Consider the following 27,006-nt stretch of genomic DNA (forward strand, 5'->3'; position numbering starts at 1 on the left):
ACCCGCAACCTCCGGATCACTTTTCTTCAGGAAGTGTTAAAGAAACTTCTAAAACACCCATTTTTCACTTCGTCGCATTTCTTCGTTTTTCCTTGGTTTCAATTCCGATTGACAGATACGCCACACAGCTGATAGGTCTTTTCATCGCCTTTTATAAACGTTTTGATCTCTTCTCAGTGATTGAAAATCTATCTTTTCCATGAGCCACTTCAGTAAAGCAAATCACATCACATTAATTTTGACTTTAATCAGCAGCAAAACAGCTCAGCATTATCTTCATACGCTTGTAATTAGGGCCGTAACCAGAAAAAATTATGATTGAGGCTCTGTCCATGGTTTAATTCTCTTCCTAGTTATTTAGAAAAAATTATGATTGAGGCTATGTCCATGATTTAATTCTCTTCCCAGGTATTTAGCATTGTTTCACTTTTCTTCTTCAAAACAAAAACAAAAAACTGAAGCAAGTGCTTCGGTTTGCCTCATACTGGCTACAGCCCTAGTGTTAGATATAATTCTGACATTCAAAGCGACGTCGCAAAAACATAACTAACTTTCACTAGATTATGTACATAAAGTTAGACACAACATCAATTATCTTTAAATACGTATTAGACACAGGTTTTCTTAAAATATCCTAGAGCATATGATTAGGCAAGGTGAGGGTATCACAAAGGTCTGAAGGACTGAGGTTTCCCTTAAAAACTATTAAGCAACAAGACGAAATTACGAGCTAACGAGGGCTCGATTTTCAGTCAACTCTACAAAGGAGATTATCTAAACATGCTCTAATGTTTCATTCCACTTTGCTTTAGAATTATGTTCACTTTAAAAGGAATACCGTCTTCGAAGTTCGTATATCGAAGTATCCCGAACAAAGATCGAGCGTACATGACTACTCTCGACCTGACTCGATTGGTAACGACTTGGCACGGTTCAGCCCGACTCTGCCAGACCCGACTCGACGAAGGTGTGATCGACCAAACGCCGCGAAAACATACTAAAAGGTTTTCACTTATTGACTAATAACCTCACCTTGACAACTATAAACACAGTTTTCTTTAACACTTACATTAATTCTTAATTAAATAAAACTTAACTGTGTTTTTAAGCTAAATACTGTGATCCGACTTTTCAATCCTATTCGCGAGTTTCGTGAACATTTTTCAAACTCCACTAGCACGAATTCTGTCGCAGTTTATTATTTATTTAAATAAAACCTTTCCATTTTCTCACAAGTCACTTGTATCAGTTTGTTTCAATAAGTTAAGGAAAAAATAGTGTAAAACATTACACTTGCAAAAGCTTTCAGTAACTATCATCCCAAACTGCAGAGTAAAGTCGCAGCTACTTTACCGTCAACACCCGTTCCTTACTCGACTAAATTTTCTATAATTGACCTAACATATCTTGAATGATGAATCAATTTGACTAAAATCTTACGACTAAACTAATTAAAAACGGCTAAATCATGGCTTGAGGATAATTTTAACTAAATAAAACTACCTTCCTAGTGGAAATTCATGTAATCTTAAAGTCATTCATACTTGTCCTAAACGTAACTTTTCTACCTTTTTCTAGCAATAACCTTTCGTATCAACTTTCTACAACATACTAAAACTTGTCTCCAAACGAAAATACTAGTTATTATTACCTGTAGTGAATAATCCCCTCCAAAGACACCAAATCAGTGAATAAACAAGACCATGTATGAATGGGACGTCTTTTGCCAAACACGACGTCGTATAGTTTGAATCCTATTTTTAAGATTTCCAGGTAATCAATGTACGATTTTCCAAACTGAATCACAGGAAGTCAGCCACTCACAAAAATGTATATTCCCGATATGACCAGGATTGAGTTAAAGTAGGGTATATACTATAATATAGCGTCGATAAGTATACATGTACGTCTGTAGAACATGATTGCAGTAACACAGAGCTAGATGAATCAAAAGTGATCTTTGTGTCTAGGCTCACTTCATATGATTTTAAATACAGTAAATTCTTCCCATATACTAACACGTACGTAATTGTCAATAATTGTAAGAAGGAAGTTGAGTTCATCCTTTTTGATCGACTAAGTTAACTTCAAATCATTTCCACAGCTAATTTTCTAGGAACTTATTATTATATTGCATACATGATTATAATATTAAATCACACGATTAAGGGCTAATCTGCTAGAGTACAATTTGAATCTTTAAGGAAAATCTAACCAAAATCAACAATTCAAGTAAATGAATGGAGCAATTAACATTTTCTATGAAATGCAGCAAAACCACTAACGAGAAAAAAAAAATTTTTTTTCAGTGAAAAAAGGATACCCTCCTTAAAAACTTAAATTTAATTGAGTCCAATCAATCTTCCATGTCAAAAATATAATTCTAAAATAATGAATGAAAGCAGGGTGTCAGTGACCAGTTAAATGGATGCCTTGCGATGTTATTATCATACATGTAAGTTCAAAATTGAAACAAAATTCTCAAATTTTGTCCATTTTGCAAATTACTACCTAACAAACAATGCTAAGTGAAGGATTTCCTAAAATGATTTATAACATAAATAATGAAAGATATCATAGATTGAACCAAATCTCACTAACACTAATTAGGGTAAAATGAATTTCCCTTTCAGTTAAAACTACAATATTCAACATAGTCTTGTAGAAATACAAATATATATGAATCAACACAAAACTAGAGCAAGTTACAGGCACAGAGAGCCTGCCTTATGTTGCTTTTGAGCAGCATAGCAATGAATGGAACTACGTTACAGTAAGCATAAATTATGTATGGATAAATTAATTGTTATGTGCAAGCTCTCTTGGTTTCAACTGGATGTTGGAATGGATACCAGTGAAGGTTTAATCTTCAAACAGAGTTTCTTCAGGAGACTCTGCTAATGAGATGTTGAAGATCTTTTGCATGTTGTAGGTGAATCGTCCTGAAAACAGAGCCAAGCCATTAGAAATGAATAATTATTAGAAAATGATGGTTGCCCAGGAGTTTCATTAAGGACTGGGTACTAGGCAAATTGACCCACTGTGAGCAGAATTTTGCTGTCTGCTTTGACCATGTCGCAGATAGTTTTTCTTATAAAGAAGTTCAGTTCAAATAGTTTTGACCGCCTGTGAAAACCAGTTACCGTCCTGCTGGAAACGTTAATGAAACCCTTGGTTGCCAGTAGTTGCTTTTGTTGTTTTACATGTCTATTTGTGGTGCTAAATGTAGTGCATTTTAATTTGTTGTTCATAAAAAGAAATTCAGTAATACATGTATATAAAATGTTTAATAGTTTACACTGTAGTTGGTTCTGGTTTCAATGTAAGTTTTCTTGAACAACAACAAAAAAAATTAGAGACTGCATTATCTTTGCAACACTGTTTAGTATTTCCATTGCCTATGGTGATCCTCCTAGCCAAAAAAATTCCTAGGTGATCTGTATCAACTACAGCTGTATATCTAATCTCATTCTTAGCCTAGATAGGTTGCTAGTCTATATTAAGTAGCACCACTGTTTTCTAGACCTACCAAACATCATAAGACCTCAATCAGGATTTTAAAGAGAACAAGTTTTTGCTGCCGAGTTTATCATAACTGTTGGTGACCCAGGACAAAATAAAGCGGCACTTGGTTTCCTTAGTTCTTTCTCTAGCTGATGTTATATACTAATGAATACTAACCACAAAATCCAGAGCAGGCATGTCTGGTTTTGTCCCACCAAACAAATATGATGTAAACAGGAATACCAAGAGCTATAAAGATGAGGGCAAGGGAAGACTCCACAGGCTCCTGCCAAAATGGAGTGATCAACAAGTACAGGGACGCTATGGCAATGACTATGGGAACAATCAGCCAAACCTGTAGCACGAAAAATACAGATAATATTGGTACATCATTACATGTATATCACACTCTCTTTACTTCAGAAGAGACAGTTTAGCTGAGCAGTTAGAGTGTTGGCAAGCCAGGTTGTTTGAAAGCCAGTTAACACCAACCCAGGATTAAAAGTTAACTAAAGTGTAATTTTTTTATATAAAAGTGTGTTTCACTGCTTATATTTTGTGTGGTTGGAGATTATTCGAACTCAAAACTGAAGGACAAAGAACATAAACAGAATGAAATGTTACAAAATTGAAATCAAAATTCTCACTAATCCAGAGTCAGCTAAATCAGGCTTTGAACAACCCAGCCCTGGAGTTTCAATCTGAAAGTCACAGGGTCAATCCTGTTCTGACCACTTGCCAACACAGTTCTTAGTGGTCCTGAGTTCAACTCCTCAGCCACACTTGAAAACAGCCAACTGGTCTGCCTCTTACCAGTTGGGATTTCTAACCACGTCATGTTACAATTTTACAATATTTGTTCCAGTATGTTTATATAGTAGCCCTAGAAATCTCCTTGGGGGAAGTGATCAAAAACTATATTTATCATTATTACTATTTCTTTTTACTACTCAGTGGGCATCAGCCACATCCTACTTTACAAGGTACAGTGTACTATATGTCAACCTGGCCAAGGCTTAAACCTGAACCGCTCAATCTACAGCCCGGTATAGTAACAATTAAGCCACTGCACTACTTAGTTTTCTTGCAACTGGCAAAATCCCACCTTTGGTGTCCATTGTGTCCACACCAGAAAATCTCTTAAATGAAGTGCGTTTCAATATTGACAGCAAAAGACTACGTATGCAATACATGTACCTTGTAAGGTCTGTCTGCCTGTGGACGTTTCCACCTGAGGTAGAGCAGAGCTGAAAAGACTGCAAAGTACGATAGCCATGCGGCAAAGCTGAAGTAGTTGACAAGGGTGCTGAAACTGCTGGAGTCCGGAATCAACATAATCATGGCAATTACATGCTGCAATGAAGTACAAAATACAAACAAGAACTAAAATCTTGACAACAATTTACGCAAGCTGTAAAGAAATTGCAGCAGGGTATTCTGGCTCTTACTTGGTGTAGAAGACACAGTTGACATAAAACAACAGAGAACAAAAAGACAAAAGAACCATGAAAACAATACAAACAATAGGTTTGTAGGGCAGTTTTCTATTGTCACATGTCCTACATGTATGTCTTCTACACCAAGAGGGAGCAATCCATGATTTGATTATGAGGGGGGAAAAATTGAGAGTATCCAATATTTCTGTTTTCTGCACTGCTTGCTCATGATCAAGCAATTGCTGGCCAATCATTATGACAAGAAATGTTCCCTTAATTGTATCTCTGCAACAAAAGGAAAAAACCCAGATGGGTTCCATACATGTAATCTCTTCTGCATGGTGTTTCATTTTACTTCAGTTTTACCTCACATCTGTCTATACTCTAATCAAACAAAGCTCTCGCAAATAAAAATGCTTCTATTTTAAATATTAGCTTTTCAAGGACACTAGAAAAGAGAAAACAGGAGATGGCTCCTTCATGTAGGGCAAACTGTCATTTGGAAATGTTGGCCAAATAGAATACCTCCATTAAAAATGTATTTTGTTAACTTGAAACTTGAAGAAATGCTAACTGTCAAGAAACAAAAAAAATATATATAGGGGGCCTTATTGCTTACCAAGAACACAATGGAAGGCATGGGAGTGTTGCGTGTCTTGTGAATCATGGCAAGTACTTTAGGCATGTGGCCATTACGAGCTGACACAAAAACCAGCCTGTGGATCATACATTACAAATCAGTTACCAGGTTACAAATTGTGGTTCTGTACAATGTACTTAGTACTGAGCCAGACATGTTACTCTGATGTAAACTTACATGTAATTAAATGTAATTACATTGTGCTAAAATGTTGAACTGTGGCACCATCTGGGAATTACTTAGATGTAAATTCTATATCTTGGCCAACTTCACAAAGATGATCAATGCGCATACATGTCCAAGTTACATAGTTTAAAGTTTACCTAACCCCCAAAATTTTTTTTCGCTAAAACGAATCTAGACTTTATTTGAAGCATTTGGGTGAATAAATTTTTGAATTTGGTTGAATCCTCGATTTCCTATGCCCTTTCAAAGTCGTGCTTGAAGTGTTTCACAACCGCGTTTTAGGAAGTCTGGGGCGGCGGTACCTGATGACATCTACCCAGGAACCAAACACAATAGCGCCTCAGTCAACTCACTGTATTTGCTCGAGAAAATGGAATGCAAAACTGATCGTTCCGATGTATTTTGGGACTAAAACGTCCGAGTTTTGTCTCAGAATCGTTTCTTCTTCATTACTGGAGTTTCGAATTGGAAGGCTCCGAAATAAACTTCGATCGAGCACGTTCGACAACTGTGAACTCACTGTCTAGAGCTTTGAGAGCAATTTACAATATTTCAAGCGACGAAGGGGAAGACTTCTTTGCGGACGAGCTGCTTGTATATTAGGAATGGAAAGCTAGATACGAAGTGGAGGAGCAGGCAAACGAAAATCAGGAAAGAAAACTCAAGGACTGCTTTGGATGGTAATTTCGTCAACTAAACATAAGATTCCCACGCGTGTTTATAGCCTGTTTACATTTGTCCTTAGCAAGAATGTATTTTGTCAAGGTGTGATTGTTCTGTTAAATCCAGTTTGTGTTTTACTTTCAGTTGAATGTTTCATGTTTATAAGAACGACGTACGTGTTGCAGTTTTCGAGACTTGATGACCTCCAAAACATTGGCTTCGATTGATTGAAAATCGTATTGTTTGGACCTGTCTTTTTGAAGCTGCGGGAAGCAAGGCGGAAGGAAACATTTCATACAATTACCGATTTCACATTGTCACACGTTTTAAGTCGTAAATCCAAATAACCAATGTAAATTGTTCTCAAAGTTTGCAGTGAAATTCGTCGGATAAGCAAAAAGGACGTGTTCCCTAAGCGGTCCGCACATAATGTTACGCGGTCATATTTTCGACGCTATTACACAGAATCTTTGTCGCACTGCTGATTTCCAAACCTTCGAAAAACTCTGTGAGTCTAACAATTTTGTTATCATGTAATTCTAAAGGATTAATCTTCAACTTTCATCTAAATCGAAAGAGAAATAAGTGTTGGTTGGCGGCGTACAATTGCGATCTATTTACATATCAGTATAACGCTTCTTGATCATGATCGGATCACACAACTTTGCCGGTTATGTTGTAAATACTGCGGGATTGGAAGATATAGGTTGTCAGTAGTATTTCTACAAATTGCTGGTTAGCTTTACGCAGAAAATTTATGAAAATAGCGTTCGAAAGTCTGCGGAACAAATTCCAGTGAGAGTTCTTCAATGGTTCTCACAGATTCAGTTCGCTTGTTTTGGCTCGACAAAATCAACCATCGTTTACGTCTTTATTGCACCATTAGCCGATCATCGTCAGTAAATTGTACAGTATATCTTTCTTTAAATCTGGAATATTGCTGCAACAGCCGATAGCACCACTGGAAGGCGTTTCTGCGCACTTTTCGAATGTGTATTGCACCATCCTGAAGGAAATGAGAGGACGTGAGATATCCAACCTTCCTGGGTAGACGTCACAAGAGCTGCTGGACCCATTCTCCTCAAACTCGGTCGTGAAACAAAATGGCAGTGTTTTGGAGCTATTTTCGAGATTTCATCAGGGCACAGAAAATCGAGGATTTAATGGAATCCAAAAATTTTTTCGCAGAACTATTTCAAATAACAAGTAGATTTGGTTTAGTGAAAAAAAAAGTTTGGGGTTAAGTGCACTTTAACATTATGTGCTAATTAACAATAATGGCATGACTCCTGGTTGTCCACTCAAGAGTGCAAGGGAAAACCAAGCTTACTGTAGTACACAATCAAACAACATTCTATTATTCCTTACAACAGAGTGCATCAGAAAGATCCTTGGACACAGTGTAAAGCATTTTAATTTTGACTAGAAATGTGGTTTGGAAAGGACAGATATCAAATTAAACAGCCACACTAATATTTGCGACAAGATTTGACTCACCTAGCACCACTGAAAGCCAGACCATTCACACAGCCAAATGTAGAGCATGCAACAAAGATGGGAATGAACCATGCGACAGGACCCATCTTTTCCTCTCCAACCACCTGTGTATAAAAACATGCACTTTATGTAACAATGCTGCATTTAAGCACCACCCCTGATTATGCACCAAAATGTGAAAGACTGCCACCCTCTTACAAGTGCTGTATTCACTCACAATGAAGAATCATCAAACTGAATTGGTTCAAAGTGGCTATATTTTTTGTTGACATTTTCTCGTTGTCATTTGGCAAATGAGTTTATAAAGAGTGCTTCCCTGAATTCACTTGATCTATTCTGAAATTATTCATGGCATTTTAATAAGGAGGTCCTTGCATAAATGACATGTACCAAGAAGTACTGCCATGATGCTCCTAAATGCACTTCTTTCAATAAAATACAGAACGCTATATTTTGTGATGCTCTGGGTAAATTCTCCTCACTTGAGAAATTTCAAAAAGGGTTGTACTATGTAAATACTACTCTTGTTTGTTTATTTCCCAAAGTGCATACCATAACAAATCAACATGCACATGTCATGTTGCTAACAGATTCACTCACCATAGCAACTGCACCTGACGTCAGAATTCTCTCTCCTCCAACCACAGCAATATAAGCAATGTTGGTCAACAAATATACAATGGTCACAAGAGGAATTCCAATCATGAGTGCACGTGGAAGATCTCTGTACATTGTGAAAGAACAATAAAAAGTTAATTCCTAGACTGTTATTACAGAAAATGTAACAATTATTAGGAACCATATTTCACCTCCAGTGGAACTTGATTTCTCACATTTCAAAGAGAAAAGAAACTTGGTTCATAAAAACGTAAGTTTGATAAGTTTGAATTCGGGGTGAACAAATTCAAAGGAAACTACATTTACTTTTGGTTGACTTGTTGGGAAGTTACAGAAATCGAAGACTCAGGAAATCCAGACTCCACAGTGAATGTTCTCCTTTTCCTCAATGAATAAACTAAAAAAATTTCAAGTTTGCAACAACTGCAAGATGATCCCTTTCATGTTTGATTTATGGCAAATGATGGACACCAAAGGTGGGATTTTGCCAGTTGCAAGAAAACTAAGTAGGGCAGTGGCCTAATTGTTACTATACCGGACTGTAGATTGAGTGGTTCAGGTTTAAGCGCTGGCCAGGGACATCATATTGTGTTCCTGGACAAGACACTTAAATCTCACAATTCCACTCTCCACACAAGTGCATAACTGAATTGAATGCTTGCAGTAACCCTGCAATAAACTAGCGTCCCATCCAGGGGGAGGAGTAATACTTCTTACTAGTACAGTGGAACCCCATTCATCCGGTCACCAACTGAGGATGTATAATGGAGTGGCCTCATTAAAGGGGTTCTTTAAGTAACAAAATGACTGACTAAGCTTTTGTCTGGGCCAGAATAAAGTGGCCATAATAACGATGTGGGCATATTAACGGGGTAAAGACTTGCATGAAAGTGGTCAGTAAGAATAACCATGAATAACAGTGCCATATTTCGGGGTGGCCGTAAGGTGAGGTTCCAATGTAATGCCATGGAACCAGAGATAAGCATCTGCCTGATGGACCACTACGTTCAAATGCAGACTTTATCTAGTTAAAAAAAAAACACTCTATACTGTGCTTAATCTATTATAAAGTTTATCACTGCACATGATAAAACAATGGTTATTCACCTTGCAGGATTCTTCATTTCCTCAGTGACAAAATTTAAGCTGTTCCTGTTTAATGAAAATAAAATAAAAAAGAATTTATTTGACACTGCCACATAAATGACAGTCAGGCACACAAAAGAACACTTTGCACACCAACTTACCATCCATCATACGCCCAAAGACCAGAATAGAAGGCCAGTCCAATATTTGCCAAGTTGGAAGTAGTTCCATCAAAGGATCCTTCAAAGTTCTGAACATTACCTATCAAGAAGCAGTCATAGATAGTTATATCAGGGTTAAAAACAATGGCTGCTAGTAAGTATTTTTAACTATCTAATTTGCCTGCCCAAAATATAAGACAGGGAAAGATAAGGGGCCTGCTTGGGAGCATTTTAAACAAAGCCAAAACTCATCTGTAAATCTTTCTTCCTTATTATCATCCCAAGTCACAAGTACATTTACACTGCATAAGACAAACGTGAATGCAAACACAGAGGATAAGGAGTTACATGTATTGTTTCAAGGCCAGATAAGAAGTCAGTAAGTTAGCATAAGCCCTTTACGCATGAAGGTGTCTAACTGCTTGGAACTCAATCTGAAATTTAAAATAACATTCTCACCTGATCCAATCTCTATGAGGCCAATTACAATCAAGATTACCAGAGCAATAAGTTTTCCAAAAGTGAAGGTGTCTTGTATACGTGTTGCCCATTTCACACTTGCACAGTTTATGAACATGGTCAGTGCTAAAACAAAGAAAACAAGAGGAGTTATCTTTCTATAATCTGAGTTTATGACTAGAAAGTATAGCAAGAACAATGTTTCCACAAAAGGCATCCATTTGGTGTCTGAACATAGTTAAACTGCATTTCAACTGTAAAATTTTCATAGCCACCTCAATATCTGGGAGACAAAAAATAGTTGAAGCTGTTTCCGAAAAGCAGAATAAAAAACAACAAATTTACCATCTACTTTTAGACAGTTTCTTTATAGTAGTAAGTAAAATTCTTCAGGGGTCTTCTCTCAAAACAAATTAATTATAATAACAACTAATAAAGAATTCAGTGACTTGGCCACAATACAATATTGTTTTGTGAGTTCAGAAGATTTTTTTAAAAATGTATTCTTAGTATTTTACACCCTGGAGTGCATAAAACCTGGGCAAAGTACAGCTGGAATGAATGAGTTGAATTGCATATTTTTGTAAGGTGAGAAAGTTCTTTAATGCTAAATTGTATCAAATATATGGACCCTTTTCATAAATGGCTCCCAATTAAAAAATTCATTTGTATATGCATCTAAGCTACCCTCACTAAACTCGTTTGAGGATAAAAATTGTTTTGAATAATAAACTCAAAAACAAGCTTAGTTGGGTAAATTTTAATACTTAAAAAAAAAATTTACATGTAGCCACGTCCTATTCTAGTAAATTCAACTCAGACTTCAATATTACATTAACATACAAGTACATGTACATGTAGTCTTTAAACTGTATTTAGTCAAACTGTAAATAATTAACCACCTAACAAATTACTATTCACAAGCTTTTACTGACATGTAATTCCAAGTGGGGGGGAGAGTACTCCCTTATACATGTGTAGGCTACGTAGGTATGTGCGGTCATATATTAGCTCTTGTACTAGTTTTACAAGTCTGAAATGGGTATTGAATTTTGACTCAGCAGGGCTCGAAAAAAGTGCCATCTGGTCATCCAGGACAAGTAGATTCTCCTTCTGGGCAAGTACCTTTCCATTCGAGAGCTACTTGTCTCAAGGGTAAGCTTGAATTTGAGATTTTTTCGAACCCTGCCCAGGTCTGAAAATATGGGAAATCACAGATTTTCCTCTAAAATAGAGTAAGGATTTCAAGGTTTGGGGGACACACCCCTAGCAAAAGCACTGGGGAGTACGTCGGCATGTAATTTATCGAAACTTTTTTGGTACCAGATCTTTGGACAACCAAATGAAACAGAAGTACTTGTTTACCACATACAACTGGCAGCGGTTTTATCAGTGAACATATTCATTTACACAATTTTTCACAAGCAACAAATTCTACACCCACATTTTTTTCAAAACAAGCTGTTTTTTTTTTAATAATTTGATGACAGTTGTTTAATTAAAAGAGCTGTGTCAAGGTCATCTGGGAAAAAATTTCTTAATTCCAGCGGGAAAAAAAATTGCTTTTTGGTGTTATTCTATTTTAAGGATCATTAATTCTATGGGTTTCCCCCACTCACGAGCTATCAGAACACCAACTCCTTTCAACATGGGATATAGTCACATCTTAGCCATGTGATAAAAGCAGTATGGACTGGTTAGTTAAGGTCACGGCACGTTAACTTAACACAAAAATAGTCTTCATAAAAATAATTGTGAAAATAAAATTGTTGTTATGAATTTTCTTCCAAGCATGAGGCTTTTCTTGAGTATCAAAGCGGTAAAGTATGCAAATTTCAGTAGACGTTAGACTAGAGAGCGACAACTGCTCACTACACTCGACCTACAATATCAATTATTGTCAAGGGGTCATTCCAGTGATCGACAACTCGTGGCAATATTGCCCCGTCGTATAAAATTGCGTTTAAACTCTACCCCTCCGAATTTTAGGGAGCTAAAATTTTGCAAGTGAAAAGCGAGATCAGACATATGAAGCTTACTTCTCCGTCATTCAATAGCTGATTATTGTTCTAGTTCAATTATCTTCCCCAAACAATGAAATGGTTTCGCCCGAATTAAGTCTGTTATGCAAATTACCAAAGCCACGTTTTTTAGCTGATGCAATACAACAAAAACACGAAATTTGCCGCTACGCTGTAAACAGTAAAACGAGAAGTTTCGACTTCAAAATTTGGACAATGCGAAAAATGGTATCCGGTACGAACCGAAGAGGATGCCAATCTAAATATTTTTATTAAAGAAAAATTTTGGCTCAAAATCACCAGTGATTTTTATACAAAACATGGCACACTCAAGTTTTACAACACAGAGAAACTAGAACAAGTCACCATAAGCTTATAGGTTTATAGGGCTTTGCACGAATGTTAATAAAACTCACCCAGACAAGTCGCTGCCAAGATTTTTCGCACAGGGATCGGGCTGATCTCACAATCGGGAAAGAAAGGTTGGCTCACATAGCGTGCGAAAGTCAGAGCGACCACACTAAGGGAGGATGGCCGAATGATTAGAGCGAGGGTCCAACTGTACAGGAAGGCGGGGAGAGCACCAAAGGCTTCGTACAGATAGGAGTATTCCGCACCAGATTTGGGGATCATAGTACCCATTTCACAGTAGCAGAGAGAACCCAAAAGCGCGAGGAAACCACAGCCGGCCCATACGACCAAACTCATACCAACCGAGCCTGTTCTTTGGAGCACGCCTGTTGGAGAGATGAAAATCCCGGAGCCGATGATCACTCCGACAACAAGAGCAATACCATTGAGCAGGGTAACTTCTTTTTTAAGGCCAACCGATCTGTTGTCCTCAATTGCCGGGAGAGCGTCTCCGTTCGTTTCTTTGTCGCCATGATCGCCGGTTAGCGGCTGTACGGCGGCCGCTTCTTCTGCTTTCGAAGCCATTGAAGCAAAGTTGAAGGGCAGAGGTTACAAGGACTCCGCTCTCACCGCAACGCTGAGGTTTCCTCTAAATTCCTGTAGAATGAAAATTATATATAACTGCTGAAGGAACAAAACCGTTCAAGTTACTATATGAATGGACTGGTCCCCACGTGTACGCGTGTGACACGACAAGCGAAAACTACTTCGAAATTGTCGACATCTTCAAAGCGAACTTCGTGAAACAGCCTTAATAACCATTTCCCTAAACTTAAAAACCTCAATGTCTTCAAAACTAAACCATCGAACTTACTGAATACGAAATACGAGATCAAGCCAACTCTCGAACTTCGTTTCCCAAAGAAAACACCGGGTGTCTTTTGACTCTGCGCGGGAAAACTTCAGGTTAAATATTCATCAACACGAAAAGCGGCTCGTCTGTGATTGGTCGAGGAATCGCCTTTTGTCACTGCACTTTGACCGTCCCTTCAATGTAAACACTGACGCATGAAATTCACGTGAGATACCTCGCTGAAAACAGAAATTTTCTCGAAACTACTCACGGAATAATTGTTCATAACTTTTCATTTCTGCCAATAAATAAGGCAAAAGTGAGTGAAACTGAAAACAACAGATTAATTTATTCAAGAATCGAACATTGCCGAAAACAATTGGGGTTTCCTTTGACTAAACACTCACGTGCTTTGTGATTTTCACAAACCCAAACATTGCATCATATCACCAGAGTAACTCGACTTACTGGAAAAAATCCAGTTGGCGATCACCCACAGAGTTCAGTTTGTTGACGAAGCCGCTCAATAATATCCGAGGTCATGCATACAACTTTATCGACAGCGTGAAAAGCTTAGCTTCATGTTTCCTTGATGAAACAATGAGGAATCGAAGAAACCTTGTGAAAAAAGTTTCAGTTTCGTAGGTCTTCATAATTAGTGAAAATGGTCCCTGACAGTTAATTATCATTCGAAAATGCCGAAAATGCCCAAAACACTTCTCTTTGGTAACAAAAGTACGAAAACATAATGATTTGCAGAGTAAGTCGATCTTCAACAAAGGAAGATTAGAAAGGGAAAATTAGACAGATTAGATATCATGCGCAGATCTATTCTGATGCAGACTATCAAAACAAAACTTTCGCCCTCGTGGTCGTTGTTTTTATAGCAATATTTGGCGTGTTTATAAGCCACTAAGACCCCACTTGGTTAATTTAAAGTAATCATTATTTGAGAACGTGTACTCCTCAAAGGGTCAAATTTCCCAGAACAATATGCAAGAGAATGCAATAAGAAGTCAACTCGGCCTAGTAATGCTTAGTTTCAGCAAACAAGTATAGAAAACCAAAATATGTTCTAGAAAAATCACTTCGCATGTTGTATCAGACCTTAATTTATTAAATGTTGAACTTTGCGGAAAAGGAACCTTTTAAAACAGACTTCAAAGTTACCAAAATCTCGCGTTGTTCTCAGCTGTGTGAGTGAGAGTACAAGGGGCCAAGAGGTAAAATTCGACGACACCCATGTTTGAGGATGGTCAGTATTTAGTAACAGACCAGGTCAAATTGACCACACCCATGTGAGAGCGTCAGGCCACACCAGTGTTTAAGGGAGGGACTTTTCACCTGTAATTTTCACAGCTTGGCTTTCCGCCTAGTAGACTACTGACTTTTATTTTCCTGTCAGATGAGTTATTTGTTGTTTTTCACCATTTTCAGTTCGGTTTGAGTTTAATAACAGGCGCAATTTAGGTAGAAGGAATGCATTTCGCCATGAGACAAGGACGTGAGAATTTAACAAAAGTGAAAACAAGTCATGGCGCTTTTGATGGTGTGAAAAACTTTTATAGGAACCCAAGAAAGCTTTTCGTTAAGCAGACCCTGGTCAGTCATTTTCTTACCCAGGCAAAACTGCAACAGAGTTTTGAATCGAACATAATCAGAATCGGATGCAGATAGATCATGCATGCAATGGACGTTTCTAGGGAGAAAACAATCAACAGATACCTGCGAAGGATTAACATATACAATGGCCAGGAAACCGTACGTAGCCAAGAATCAAACGACAGCTAGTAAAGTTTTGATGTTTATATTTTTACAAGTCGTTTAATTAACAGTCAGACTACAAGCCAGTGGGCATGGAGAAACCACTTACTGACATCAACAACCAACACCGTATTGTCGCGAGACCGGCACTATGGGGTGGGGCGAAAATAAGAGACCGAACGAGTCACCAAAACAAATACAGAACGAAGTTCCGAGGCACAGATGAAAAAAAGTTGGCTTAACGTACGTACGTAAATAAAATACGTAGCATAAGGTACTGAGTCTGCTGAGAGAGCACTTCATGAATGCACCGTGAAATAAGATGAGCAAAGGAACTGAACGCAGAGCAACTTCATGTAAAAACTAAATTTCTTTGTTCTCTGGAAAACATAGCGGGTACCGTACAACCATTTAGGCCCACCTTGTCAGATAGGATGCGAAACTTTTCTGGTACCAGTGTTTACCAGTGCTTTTGCTATTTGTCAGAGAAGCCTTCGTAGTCTTTATCAGTGTGCACGGCATCAAGTGAAGGGCGTAGTATTGCAAGTCCGGCTTCGCTAAACTCAAATTTCTCTTTGGCAGAATGGAAAGTACTCATGCATTTTCTGAGCACCACTCCATCCCTTGAGATAACGAGCTCGAATGACCAGTTTGCGTGGGCCAGATTACTTCCCATGGTTTTTCGTGCCCAAATTGTGAGATCGAGAGATAAATTTAATTTAAAAATGCGGCCGGTTTCAAATTTTTCAAGTGTTCCCGCGAGGATTTGCATGCCAAAGTGGCATCTGTTACATTCGATTTGCATTTGAAAGACAAGGAGCGAGAAAGGACGATGGATTGGCCACAAACTATATGATAGATGACAAATTGTAAAATAATCCTTTTTACCTCAAGCAGCGAACAAGAGAGCTTCCGTTTTTAAAATGACTTAAGCTGTGTACTGTATGTGTCGTAGATCATCAACTTTAAAAGTGCTCTTCGTGCATATAGGGCCCAACACAAACATGACTAAAATAATAGCTTTGCAAAATAAATTTTAACAATTAATTTTAATCAACGCACAATTTCTTTCATTATATCAGGGCCGAGCTGTCAGTTTTGCCAGAGATCGTTGTAAGAGGTTGATGAAAGCATTGACATAAACTCGATAACAGCTGCAAAAATAAAAAAAATTAGAGTAACATACCGAGTAGCTCAGTCGGAAAGCAGTGAAGCCGATATGACTTATCCACCGGTAAACCAGCGGAATGAGAAGAATTGTTCGCCGTTCTAGCCGGTTTCCGGCTGCGATACTACATTGCTGAATGGTTATAGTTATTTCTTCTGTGAAGACTTCGTTTTAAAATCGTATATTTATGTATTCTGCTAATCTACCCGACTTTTCAAACACGCATCTCGCATTGGTTTGACCTGAGAGATTTATTGTCTACACTTCCGCACAGCCCTCAGCTCGGTCAGCGGGATTCAACCATAATCAATATCATGTTGGAAGTTCAGCGCTACTTTGTCGCTTTCTCCGCGGCTGACTTTTTTTTTCACGCCAATCCTCCAAAGTAGATCTGATAGATTACAATCGCAGTGCAACCTTGATTTTAATGGACTACATCATTTAGAAAATGTTTGAGAAATAAATAAGTCTCATTTAATTGAAAGTCATGGTGATTGAACAGTTTCTGACAAGGCATCGCTTTCCCGCCAAAGAACACCTAATGCTCGACAAATAGTCTCTCATCTTAATTCTTCAGATACTAAAATATTCATTTCTCTATCTTAGAGCCAACTGAAAGTACTCTGCCATGTGTTTCACCTTTTTTACAGATTCGGCGAAAACTAACAGAATTACCCTTTCCTTTATGATTGTAAATTTTGCAGAAATAGGTCAAAGGTGTAAAACTACAAAAAGTTTTAATTTGGTTTACAGGCTTATTGGATCGCGTGTCAAACTGCCACAATTAAAACCATCTGGGCTGAATTGAACTGATTGTTAATTTTAGTTACTTTCGTACTATTGGTCGCTTCATTATAATATACATTTACTCCGAAGGCCTTGTTATGCATCCGCAAAACACCTTATCTTAAACGGCAGATAATACACAAGGACCTTGGCCTCTTTTACATTTTTTTTTTTTTCGTTTGACAAAAGCCTGTCAAAAGGAAAAATCGATTTTTTTTCCCGCCGATCACAACTCGTGAAGTTGTGTACAAAAATTAAATTCCACATGTAATGTTGGAATTAAAAGTTCAGAGAGAAGTGGGTTTGGCTCAATATTTGATTCATTTGCATTTTTTTTTTTTTTTTGGTGGTCAAAATATTTTTTTTGAAAGAGTTCCGGAGACCGCGGCCGAAAGAGATTCTGCAAAAGTTATCGGTTCCCTGCCGTACAGAAATTTCTGATTATGTTATCCGCAACTCATAGGCATCAGTTTAAGTTAATTTTAAATTTTCTATTTTCTTGTGAAAATTGCTGCGATCGATCGACTGCAAATATATATACATAGCCATGAAAATTTGGATTGACCTGATTTTTAATGCAGAAACAGCTTGAAATAAAATGATTTTATTTGGACGTAGAAAAAAAAATACTGTTTGGTTCTTGAACATGTTGAACGTTCTCAGACTAGAAGATAAGCTGAAGATGTCATTTTTTGGTGAATTTTTTTTTCTTCGTAATTAAAAAAATAATAATAAAGGCAAACCGATAACGAGCTGGCTTTCCTAAGAAATAAACGCCGCTTTTTTCAATATGGGAAAAATAAAAGTGAAAGCAATTGCGTTAACTTTGTTAGAAAATGATTCTTACCTCACCAGAAGACCTCCGCCTAGAAAAACGCGCTAACCTTGGAATGTAGGATCGAGCATAGAAATCGATAGCCTCGCCCTAACACTTGTGAGTGATCAAAGTCCGAGCCATAATATAGCGATAAGTATCAAGCTAGCACCCAGGGTCAAACGGCTGCTCGGTCAGCGATCAATTGGTGATCTGGCCGCCAGCGTAAATTGCTGATAAACGGAAATGATTTGCGCGCCTGTTGATATCTACATTCATTTATTTACTCAGCGTATTCTTTAACCTGCTTTTTCTATGAAAACTGGTGTCAAGATCGTTTTAGTCCAGACCTTGAATCGGGTCGCTCCAGCTTCCTTCCTTTTTACAAGGACGCCTGATACAATCGCCTACCAACCTAGTTCCCAGGCCTTTTCCTTTAGAAATTTCTGAGGGAAAAGGCCTGGGAACGGGGTCGATCACCTCCGCGTCAATTTGATATTCTGCTTCCTTCCAGCTTTCCCTCTTCCATATTTCTTCTGCCTCCTCCACTGGTTCCTATCAGTGGGTACAAATGGCTTTAGGAATAGGTTTCCAGCAGGAGCCATAATCGGAAATTATAGTGAAATGGGAGCCACTAATTCAAACACCTCCTCTACCAATCTCGACTATTTGCCGACATCCACCAGCAATTTCCTTCCGTCGGACACTTAGTGAAGCAAACATTTCTCAGCAATCTCCTTGTTCCTTATTGCGCTTGCTCCTTGAGTCTTGGCGCTGACCAAAGGCATCCGGGACTCTCAGCAGTAAACCCAGATAAGAAGAGTAAGGAGATTAGGTATTCTAAATCACAACAGCACAAAACGGGAACGGATTCGTGGTTTCACTTGAAAATAACGTAGCAGTCGAGTCAGTTCTTTAGTACTGTGAGCTGTTCAGTGGGAAAGTGAACCACGGACGGGCAATCTAATTTTATAGTCTGAAGAAAAAGAAATACGTTGGCTTACGTAATCCCCGGGGGGGAGACTCCCCTATAAAAGGACGGGGTTGGTCGTCATACCTTGTAGGGGTTAAAAACGAGGTTTTGGTACCTCTTAGGTTGTTCAACCTCAAAAGGTCCACAGCGGGAGCCTTTGTGGTACCTTATTGGGTGGTACCTTATTGGGTGATACCTTATTGGGTATTGAACCGAAAAAATATGACAGGAGATAATATGTTGTTTTAGAATTCGTGCCTCTTTGGTGTGAAAAGCAATTCAAGCCACGCCCACAGGCCACAGAACAAGATCCCTCTATCTCTTAGGGATTCTTTTCAAATCTCTGACGAGCCACTCCTCTCCCCTTCTTCCTTTATATATGGGAGTCCCTCACGGGGCGTAATATGAGGGCGCTAATTCGAATAGGGGTGCCTAGTAACCACGTTCAAGGAGGGCGCTAAATGAAGTCACTGTGATAACATTACTGCTACATCCTTGGACAGAATGAACAGAATCCTCGGACAGAAGCCAGCCGTATTACCTAAAGACTTTGAAGGTGTAATAATCTTTCATATCGAATATTGAGGTATCCTGGCATTTGCTCTATCAGTAAGGTAATTTTATATCACGTGATCTCATTATGCCAGGGACTTGCGTGATTTTTGTTTTGCCCTTTTAGCTGGACGCATAACAATTGTGATTTCACACCAGACTCACTTCCTTCTAAACATTCGTGTAATTGAAGACTTGCCATTTGAAAAGGATGACAACTATCGACAAGTTTCTAGCACAAGTGTTTTGTTTACCCCAGCATTATCGCTAACAAATGACAATTGTATGATTCAACCGTTGACGTGCAGATCACGAAAACGTGCGACACGATAAGCAGCTGTCGTCAAAGACGTGTTTTACGTCAGAGATGATGTTAGAGTAAATAAAACACTTAATTCTGCTATTAGTCCTGTAATTGCTCTACTTCCATTAAACAAAAGCCCCTAATGGATTTGTAATCCCAAGGGAGCCTGCATGGTGTAAATATATCTTTGAAAAAAAGGAAACGTATTTGATTGAGATTGTTCTGTATCTTACTTACGATGATGTACAATATTTTAAAACGTTAGATCAGTACTGAATCTTCCGTATTTTTGAACAAGAACGGGTTCAAACAGCGTAGTTAACATCTTAATCGTGACACTTATGTATACAGGTGTTAGATATAATTATTGATGTTTAATCGCTTAATCGTATTTAACGAGGTTTTTTTATTCCATTTTGCTCTTTTTTTTCTTTTGAGTACAAAATGAATTTTTCTTTTGAATACAAAATGAAGCATTTCGTTAAAAGAATTTACAACTGTCAAATTCTAAATGAAGACGAAAAAGAAATAATTTTCACGATCGAGTTGTTTTTCCTTTCACTCACATGAATATAAAAGTGGCTTTAACCAGTTAAAAAAGCCCTCTGTACGTTGAGGCCACTTTCGTGACCTTTTATGGTGCTTGTATAATAAAATGGCCGCTCTACTCTAAAACTTGCTGTTTAACAACCAGTGGTTGTATAATTACTGCCAATAATATATTTTTACTCTAGAGGCAAAGCCTGTAATATTCTCCGGCTCAAGTGTAGTTTGTATTGTCAGTGAAAAGTGCTGTTTTAAATAAATATAAATAAACAAACAAGGATCATGAAATTAAATTGGTGTGATGAACCAATTTAATCTTGAGTTACAAGGCCAGAGAAAGCAATACTTCATCCACCAAACCACATGAACCACTGGGTTTCCCGGTGAAGACAAACAGTGAGGTCAATTTTATACAGCTGAAGCTAAGCCACCGAAATACCGATTTTGTTGTTGTCATTATGTTTTTTGTCTTTTTCTGTATTTCAACTACTTTTTGCTGCTAACGTTTTCAAGAAGTCATCCACACGACCCTGCAAAGCCTCTACTGTCCCCGAATGCCTCCTGTAAACACTAGGAGATACCGGAGCAGGATTAAGGGTGGCTTGAGGGTCTTCCATAGCCTTCCTCAGCGGTGAAGTCGGCGATAGAGTATTCAGATCAATTGAAGAAAGTTCTGATGACCCTCGACGACTCGCCAAATTACCAGGCATCCTGTCTAGCGGCAATAGTAGGCTACCTGGAGGCACTGAATAGCAACTCCTTGCAGATCCGGGTCTGGACCCACGTCGCCGCCCCAAGTCGTACTCTCCTATGCCCGGAAGATTCCCTGACTGTCCCTCTCCGCTGACACTATCCGCTGATAACGAAGAAGACGACCTTGCGGTGGAGGGTCGATTTAAGGAGGTGGTCGTTCGCACCGGAGACCGTCGCATCGAAGGAGATGACGGCCTCTTGGTGAGCCCTGCGCCATTCAGATCTGGTAACATCGACTCCGACGCAACATCCGTATTTGTCCCTTTAGCTAACGGCTGGCCAGAGATAGGACGAAGGGTGGCTGTGACTCCGGAGCCTTTTCGTCCAACCAAGGGCGAAATGGGTTGTTTCAATCGAGGCGACAACTGAGATTGCTCCGAGATCTTATCCTTTAAGAGAACTTCACTCAACTCTAGTGACAGCGAATGCTTGGGGTTCGTAACCGAGGAAGACCCTCGTCTGCGGAGAAGAAGAGGAGATCCTGGTGGAGAATTCACTCCTCGTTCGCCAGACGTGTTTGCCACTACAGCAGAGCCCCTTTTCCGCAGAGAAGGTGAAAAATTCACGTCCTGACCATTTGGCTCCTCCGTTTTTTGTTTCTCTCCGTTTGATTGCATCAACTCGGTCGTCGCTGATCCACGTCTTCTTGTCAACACTGGTGGAGCAGGATCCAATGAGTCATCCTCGCTCGCATCGTGCGTGGACTCTCGTCTTTTAACCTCCACTGAACTTTTCGCCAGCTGAATGAGTAGCTTCGGCGGAAGATCTGTTATTTCCGGGGCTGTTCGCCTTCTACGAGAACCGCGTGCGCTTTGAGAAAACACTTCCAGCACGTTCCGAGCTTCTGTCTCGTCTAATGCAAGCGGTTCGTCCGGAGGCGTCCCGCACGGAGATGGCGCATCGGTCTGTACACTTCCAAGTGATGAGCGTCTGCTGTCTGGGTCTTGTTCAGAATCGTTCTCCTTTCGTTCATTATTGATCAAAATCGAAGGATTCGTAGACATAGAAGTCTCTCGGCTGTAAATGGACGCTGCTTCATCTAAATCTTCTTCTTTGGGTGACGCTGGCCTTAAACTCCCCCTGCGGGATGTACTTGGTGAGCGTAAAACCCTTCCCTGGGTAAAATTGACATTCAAATTCTCATCGGCGAGTTGTTCTTCCATATCTTGTGTGTTTCTTTTTCGTCTGATGTCATACTTCACGTCGAGTGACGTTTCGCATATTTTCACCATAGACTTTCGTTCCAAGTCTTTGATAGCTTTCATCTTTTTTTCGAGCTCCTTTTCCGCTAATTTCTCGTTCTTAAGCATCGTCGTTATCATACGATTACCGAGCTTTGAGAGACTCTTGTCTCTGGCTTTTCCCTTCGCCGACATTGTCCGTGTTCTAAGCTTAATCTTGTAGAGGAAGGTTTAAAGCTGTTCTGGCTACTCGACAAGCTAGCCCACCAATGGGAATTAGTCAACAACTGAGCAAATTCAAACCTTTTTACAAATGCAAAATAGCTCGCCTTGTAAGCAACGTACTTAAAGTGTACGTTGCGCTATTAAAAAACTCTCCGCCGCGGCGTCTGCATGCATGCCCTTGGTTTGAGCACTTTATACACTATTGTTTGTTGTCCGACCACATGCAAATTATCGTCGAATTTGTACTTGGAACATATTTGAAAATAGCTTAGGCACACAATATCGGTAATCTTGATTGGGTCTCATTGCCACGTAGTAATTGTTTGATTTGTTTGGTTACCAGGATTTATAAACAATTGGGCTATGTAATTAACGCACTCCTTGGACTCTAAAGAACTGAGTCAAGAGGTGATCTTTGGCACAGAAACTAAGCACCCAACCACATGTCAGTAAAACGAAATTAAGTTACATTTAATTAGATGGCACTTTCCAGAGGACGGTTACCAAGACAAATGTATTTACGCCTTCTACCTGTCGCAAATTGGGGGAAAAAATCTCATATTGCCCGAGTCTTGTGGAAAAAATCGTGTTTGGCCACGAAACCCATTTCCTTTAGTACTTAAGATCAGTCACGGTTAAATAAGTCAACTCATTTTGGTACTAACAGATATATTAAAGCAACTAAGGACTTCCTAAAATGGTAGAATATTACATGATAACTTGGACCATAGTTGCTTGGACCAATTAAGCGTTTTTGAGCACTATTGTATTTCAGTAATACCTCTTTTCATGGGCCGGTCCCACAGGGAAAACGTGCAAACTCAACCGTAATTGAGATAAGCAGCAATAACTTTCAGGAGTACCCGTCGGATCCGCTCCGCAAAATATCCGCTCTGCAGACTAAAGTTGAGCTGGCTGGGAATTTTAACATTAAACAGAATCTTGCTGAGAATTTAGCTTATCGAGAGCTAGCTAGCTGGAAAATTTTTTTTGGTGTTCAAATAGCTTACATTGTGGTTTTACTAATTAGTTCTGGCTGGAAATTACATTCCGGATGCAACCACTGACTGAAGTGTGTCACTTGACACTCTCTGACTGCTTGACCTTTTGTTTAAAAACATGCTTACAATATAATGTTAGTTGTTTATTAAAGTTTTATTTACCAGCAAACAATAGAAGTCTGTTCTGCTGTCATTTATAGTGTGAAATTAGATCGTTTTCTTTTCCCTTGACGCTCCTTTTTCCCACGTTCAGTTGCATGTTTCACCACCGTTGATCCGGTCGCGGAAAATGATCGCCTGTTCTGCTTTCATGTTCTACCTTGAGACAACTGGTTATCTGGTGATGACGTTTGTTGGTTCGTGCAGTCTTTTCACATTTTTGCCTGAGGCCCGGTGAGACTGCGGTAACCTCGTAATATTTTGTAACTAAAACATTGTTCCCGTATAATTTTGTGTCCAACGGTCGGTTTCAAGCGCAATCAGATTTTGCCGACCAGTTGTTTGAGGGTTTGGCAGCCAGAGAACTCTGAGGACTCCACTCATAAATTCAAAGGTTCAGGTAAGAACTACTTTGGAGTTGAACTAGCTGAATCAGCCTATATATTTAATATTCAGTGATAATGTTTAAGCAATGTGTGCGGGAAATGCCGGCGCGGGTTTTCAAACTGTTTTCGCCACTCTATTGTATTTCAAACCCAACGGAAAGTGCAGCTTCAGTGAAGACAGTGAAAGCAAGCAAAGGCCTAATATGTCTCAGAACTTGGAAGGGTTTTCGAAATTGTCAGTGCATTCATCCACAGTGATCCTACTTCCAAGTGTAATTTCAATTCTGTAATTTTAACGACCAGTAAAATCCGATCCCGGTGCTGCAGTCGATGATGAGCGCTTTTTAACGCGTCGAACGTTAAAACATGAGCTATTGAAACACATTTGCCGCGTCTTGGACAAACTGACGAGATATTGAAATGATTATTTTTTCCCGGTGTAAGAAAGTATTGTTTCCATCGGTTTCTTTACTGAAGTGCGATCGTGTTCTTTATATAACTGAAGGCTGATTACCTATTGCTGCCTTTTGATATCGCCGAAAATTTCCCCTGAAAGGGCTGTTGACCAACACACCTGATTGATCTAGTTCAATGCTAATTGTACTGTACTTTGGGATTTAAAAAGGGAATACAAAGGCTTGCCATGTCAAAGGTGAGAAAAGACCAGAAGGCAATCATATCATTCCAGATTTCGTTCTTTCAGTATCGATAGCGCCAGGACAATAATGTGTAATTTAATTTCTTATGCGTTCCCATTTGTTAACGCCCGTGTTTTTCGCACATTCAGTTTCTGTTAGAGAACAAGTTATTTTGTATGGCTACGTTGTTACCGGAAATGGAGACATTTCACCTTATTGTCCTTTTTATGATGGCACGGACAGTGATTTTGTGGTGGAAAATTATCGCGCGGTTCAGTTCATGTAGCTAAGGCAAAGCGCGAAACATGGCACATGAAAAAATAGGGGAGGGGCGTGGCACCAGTTCACACCATTCGCTGAATTCACGCTTCTGGTTATAGTTTGATGACGAAATGAGCGGTAAAAAATTATTCCACAATTATTTTTCTTAAACAGTTAAATCCTTGCTTCTTTGACTTGCCCCAGGGAATGTAATTTTCAGCAATGTAACATCAGTTAAAATCTAAGACATTTCATTGAATTCTCTCATGAATGAGCTATTTTTGTGAACAGAGTTCTTGATCTAGATCTTACATTGAGGGGCCCGATAGTATCACCAATTTTGTATATTATTATGTGTCCGTGGCTGTATGCGTATTTGGATGCATGTGTGTGTGTGTGTGTGTGGACGTGGGGAGGACGCCGGTATAAGAGGGATTGTGCAGTATGTTACATTTTCTGAAACATATCATTTTTCAGGTGTAAAATTAATTGCGTGAACTATAAGAAGCACTGCTAAAGATGCTTCAAACGTTACCCGATGTCATGGACAGGTGCCCAGGAAAAGATGAGCAAATTTGTTGATGAAATCACGAGATTAAGTTTGTGAATCTTTTATGCTGATCGTCCAGTGTATATTTATGACATTACATTGATCTGATTGATACATTTTGTTAACGAGTTAACGAGGGTTGATGCTGTTAATAGCAATACTTTTACGGTGAACGGCCTGTAACATCCCAACAATGCCGGGGTCTTTGCTGCGAATGTTTGCACTTAACTGTGTGAAACTTTTACGGTGAACGGCCTGTAACATCCCAACAATGCCGGGGTCTTTGCTGCGAAACTTTGCACTTTACTGTGTGAAACTTTTACGGTGAACGGCCTGTAACATCCCAACAATGCCGGGGTCTTTGCTGCGAATGTTTGCACTTAACTGTGTGAAACTTTTACGGTGAACGGCCTGTAACATCCCAACAATGCCGGGGTCTTTGCTGCGAAACTTTGCACTTTACTGTGTGAAACTTTTACGGTGAACGGCCTGTAACATCCCAACAATGCCGGGGTCTTTGCTGCGAAACTTTGCACTTTACTGTGTGAAACTGTTACGGTGAACGGCCTGTAACATCCCAACAATGCCGGGGTCTTTGCTGCGAAACTTTGCACTTTACTGTGTGAAACTTTTACGGTGAACGGCCTGTAACATCCCAACAATGCCGGGGTCTTTGCTGCGAATGTTTGCACTTAACTGTGTGAAACTTTTACGGTGAACGGCCTGTAACATCCCAACAATGCCGGGGTCTTTGCTGCGAAACTTTGCACTTAACTGTGTGAAACTTTTACGGTGAACGGCCTGTAACATCCCAACAATGCCGGGGTCTTTGCTGCGAAACTTTGCACTTAACTGTGTTAAACTTTTACGGTGAACGGCCTGTAACATCCCAACAATGCCGGGGTCTTTGCTGCGAATGTTTGCACTTAACTGTGTGAAACTTTTGCGGTGAACGGCCTATAACATCCTAACAATGCTGGGGTCTTTGCTGTGAAACTTTGCACTTAACTGTGTGAAACTTTTACGGTGAACGGCCTATAACATCCTAACAACGCTGGGGTCTTTGCTGTGAAACTTTGTACTTAACTGTGTGAAACTTTTACGGTGAACGGCCTATAACATCCTAACAACGCTGGGGTCTGCTGTGAAACTTTGCACTTAAGTGTGTGAAACTTTTACGGTGAACGGCTTTAAACATCCCTTCGATGGGTATTTATGAAATTTTTACGGTAAACTACTTCTAGGAATGTGAGTGTCTTTGGTTGTTTAGCTTTCAAGTTAAATTAATTTTGTGAAAGTTGTGTTGACAGTGCTTTGCAGTCTTGGGTAAGGCATGGATCAGTGACATGGAGTGAGATGGATCACCAACATTCAAGGTATGTATTATCAAGATTTTTTTTACTCATTTTATGATAAAGATTCTAATGTGGTTTATAAACTTTTATCTCGCAATTCCAGAGTGGGAAGCTC

General features: G+C 39.2%; 2 protein-coding genes across 4 annotated transcripts in view; both read right to left on the minus strand.

Annotated features, from left to right (window-relative positions):
• Nucleotides 1-227: 227 nt before the first annotated feature.
• Nucleotides 228-27,006, minus strand: part of LOC110061684 (b(0,+)-type amino acid transporter 1-like) — a 31,823-nt gene continuing 5,044 nt past the window's right edge. Inside the window, exons 1-11 of one of the 3 annotated variants that reach the window (XM_020768548.2) lie at nt 18,041-18,252; nt 12,688-13,279; nt 10,251-10,376; nt 9,792-9,891; nt 9,652-9,696; nt 8,527-8,650; nt 7,927-8,030; nt 5,560-5,656; nt 4,702-4,857; nt 3,682-3,859; nt 228-2,942 (exon numbers count right to left, since the gene is read on the minus strand). In XM_020768548.2, coding sequence (XP_020624207.2) covers nt 2,863-2,942; nt 3,682-3,859; nt 4,702-4,857; nt 5,560-5,656; nt 7,927-8,030; nt 8,527-8,650; nt 9,652-9,696; nt 9,792-9,891; nt 10,251-10,376; nt 12,688-13,207 — 1,530 coding nt within the window. In that variant the 5' untranslated portion in view covers nt 13,208-13,279; nt 18,041-18,252 and the 3' untranslated portion in view covers nt 228-2,862. Of the gene's footprint in view, nt 2,943-3,681; nt 3,860-4,701; nt 4,858-5,559; nt 5,657-7,926; nt 8,031-8,526; nt 8,651-9,651; nt 9,697-9,791; nt 9,892-10,250; nt 10,377-12,687; nt 13,280-13,496; nt 13,621-18,040; nt 18,253-27,006 lie in introns of those variants that run through there. The other 2 variants (XM_020768542.2, XM_020768536.2) reach the window with 2 other exon arrangements.
• LOC110061673 (uncharacterized) lies at nt 19,698-23,365 on the minus strand. The gene has a single exon (XM_020768527.2). It carries the CDS (start codon nt 22,509-22,511, stop codon nt 20,865-20,867), a length of 1,647 nt encoding a protein of 548 aa, XP_020624186.2. The 5' UTR covers nt 22,512-23,365; the 3' UTR covers nt 19,698-20,864.

Source organism: Orbicella faveolata, unplaced genomic scaffold (genome assembly GCF_042242905.1).
Source record: "Orbicella faveolata isolate gen_17 unplaced genomic scaffold, um_ofav_v1 contig_3, whole genome shotgun sequence".
In the NCBI taxonomy this organism is placed as follows: domain Eukaryota; kingdom Metazoa; phylum Cnidaria; class Anthozoa; order Scleractinia; family Merulinidae; genus Orbicella; species Orbicella faveolata.

Bases quoted from the DNA above. Each gene is read 5' to 3' on its own strand.
- LOC110061673 (XM_020768527.2), bottom strand. From the start codon at position 22,511: ATGTCGGCGAAGGGAAAAGCCAGAGACAAGAGTCTCTCAAAGCTCGGT.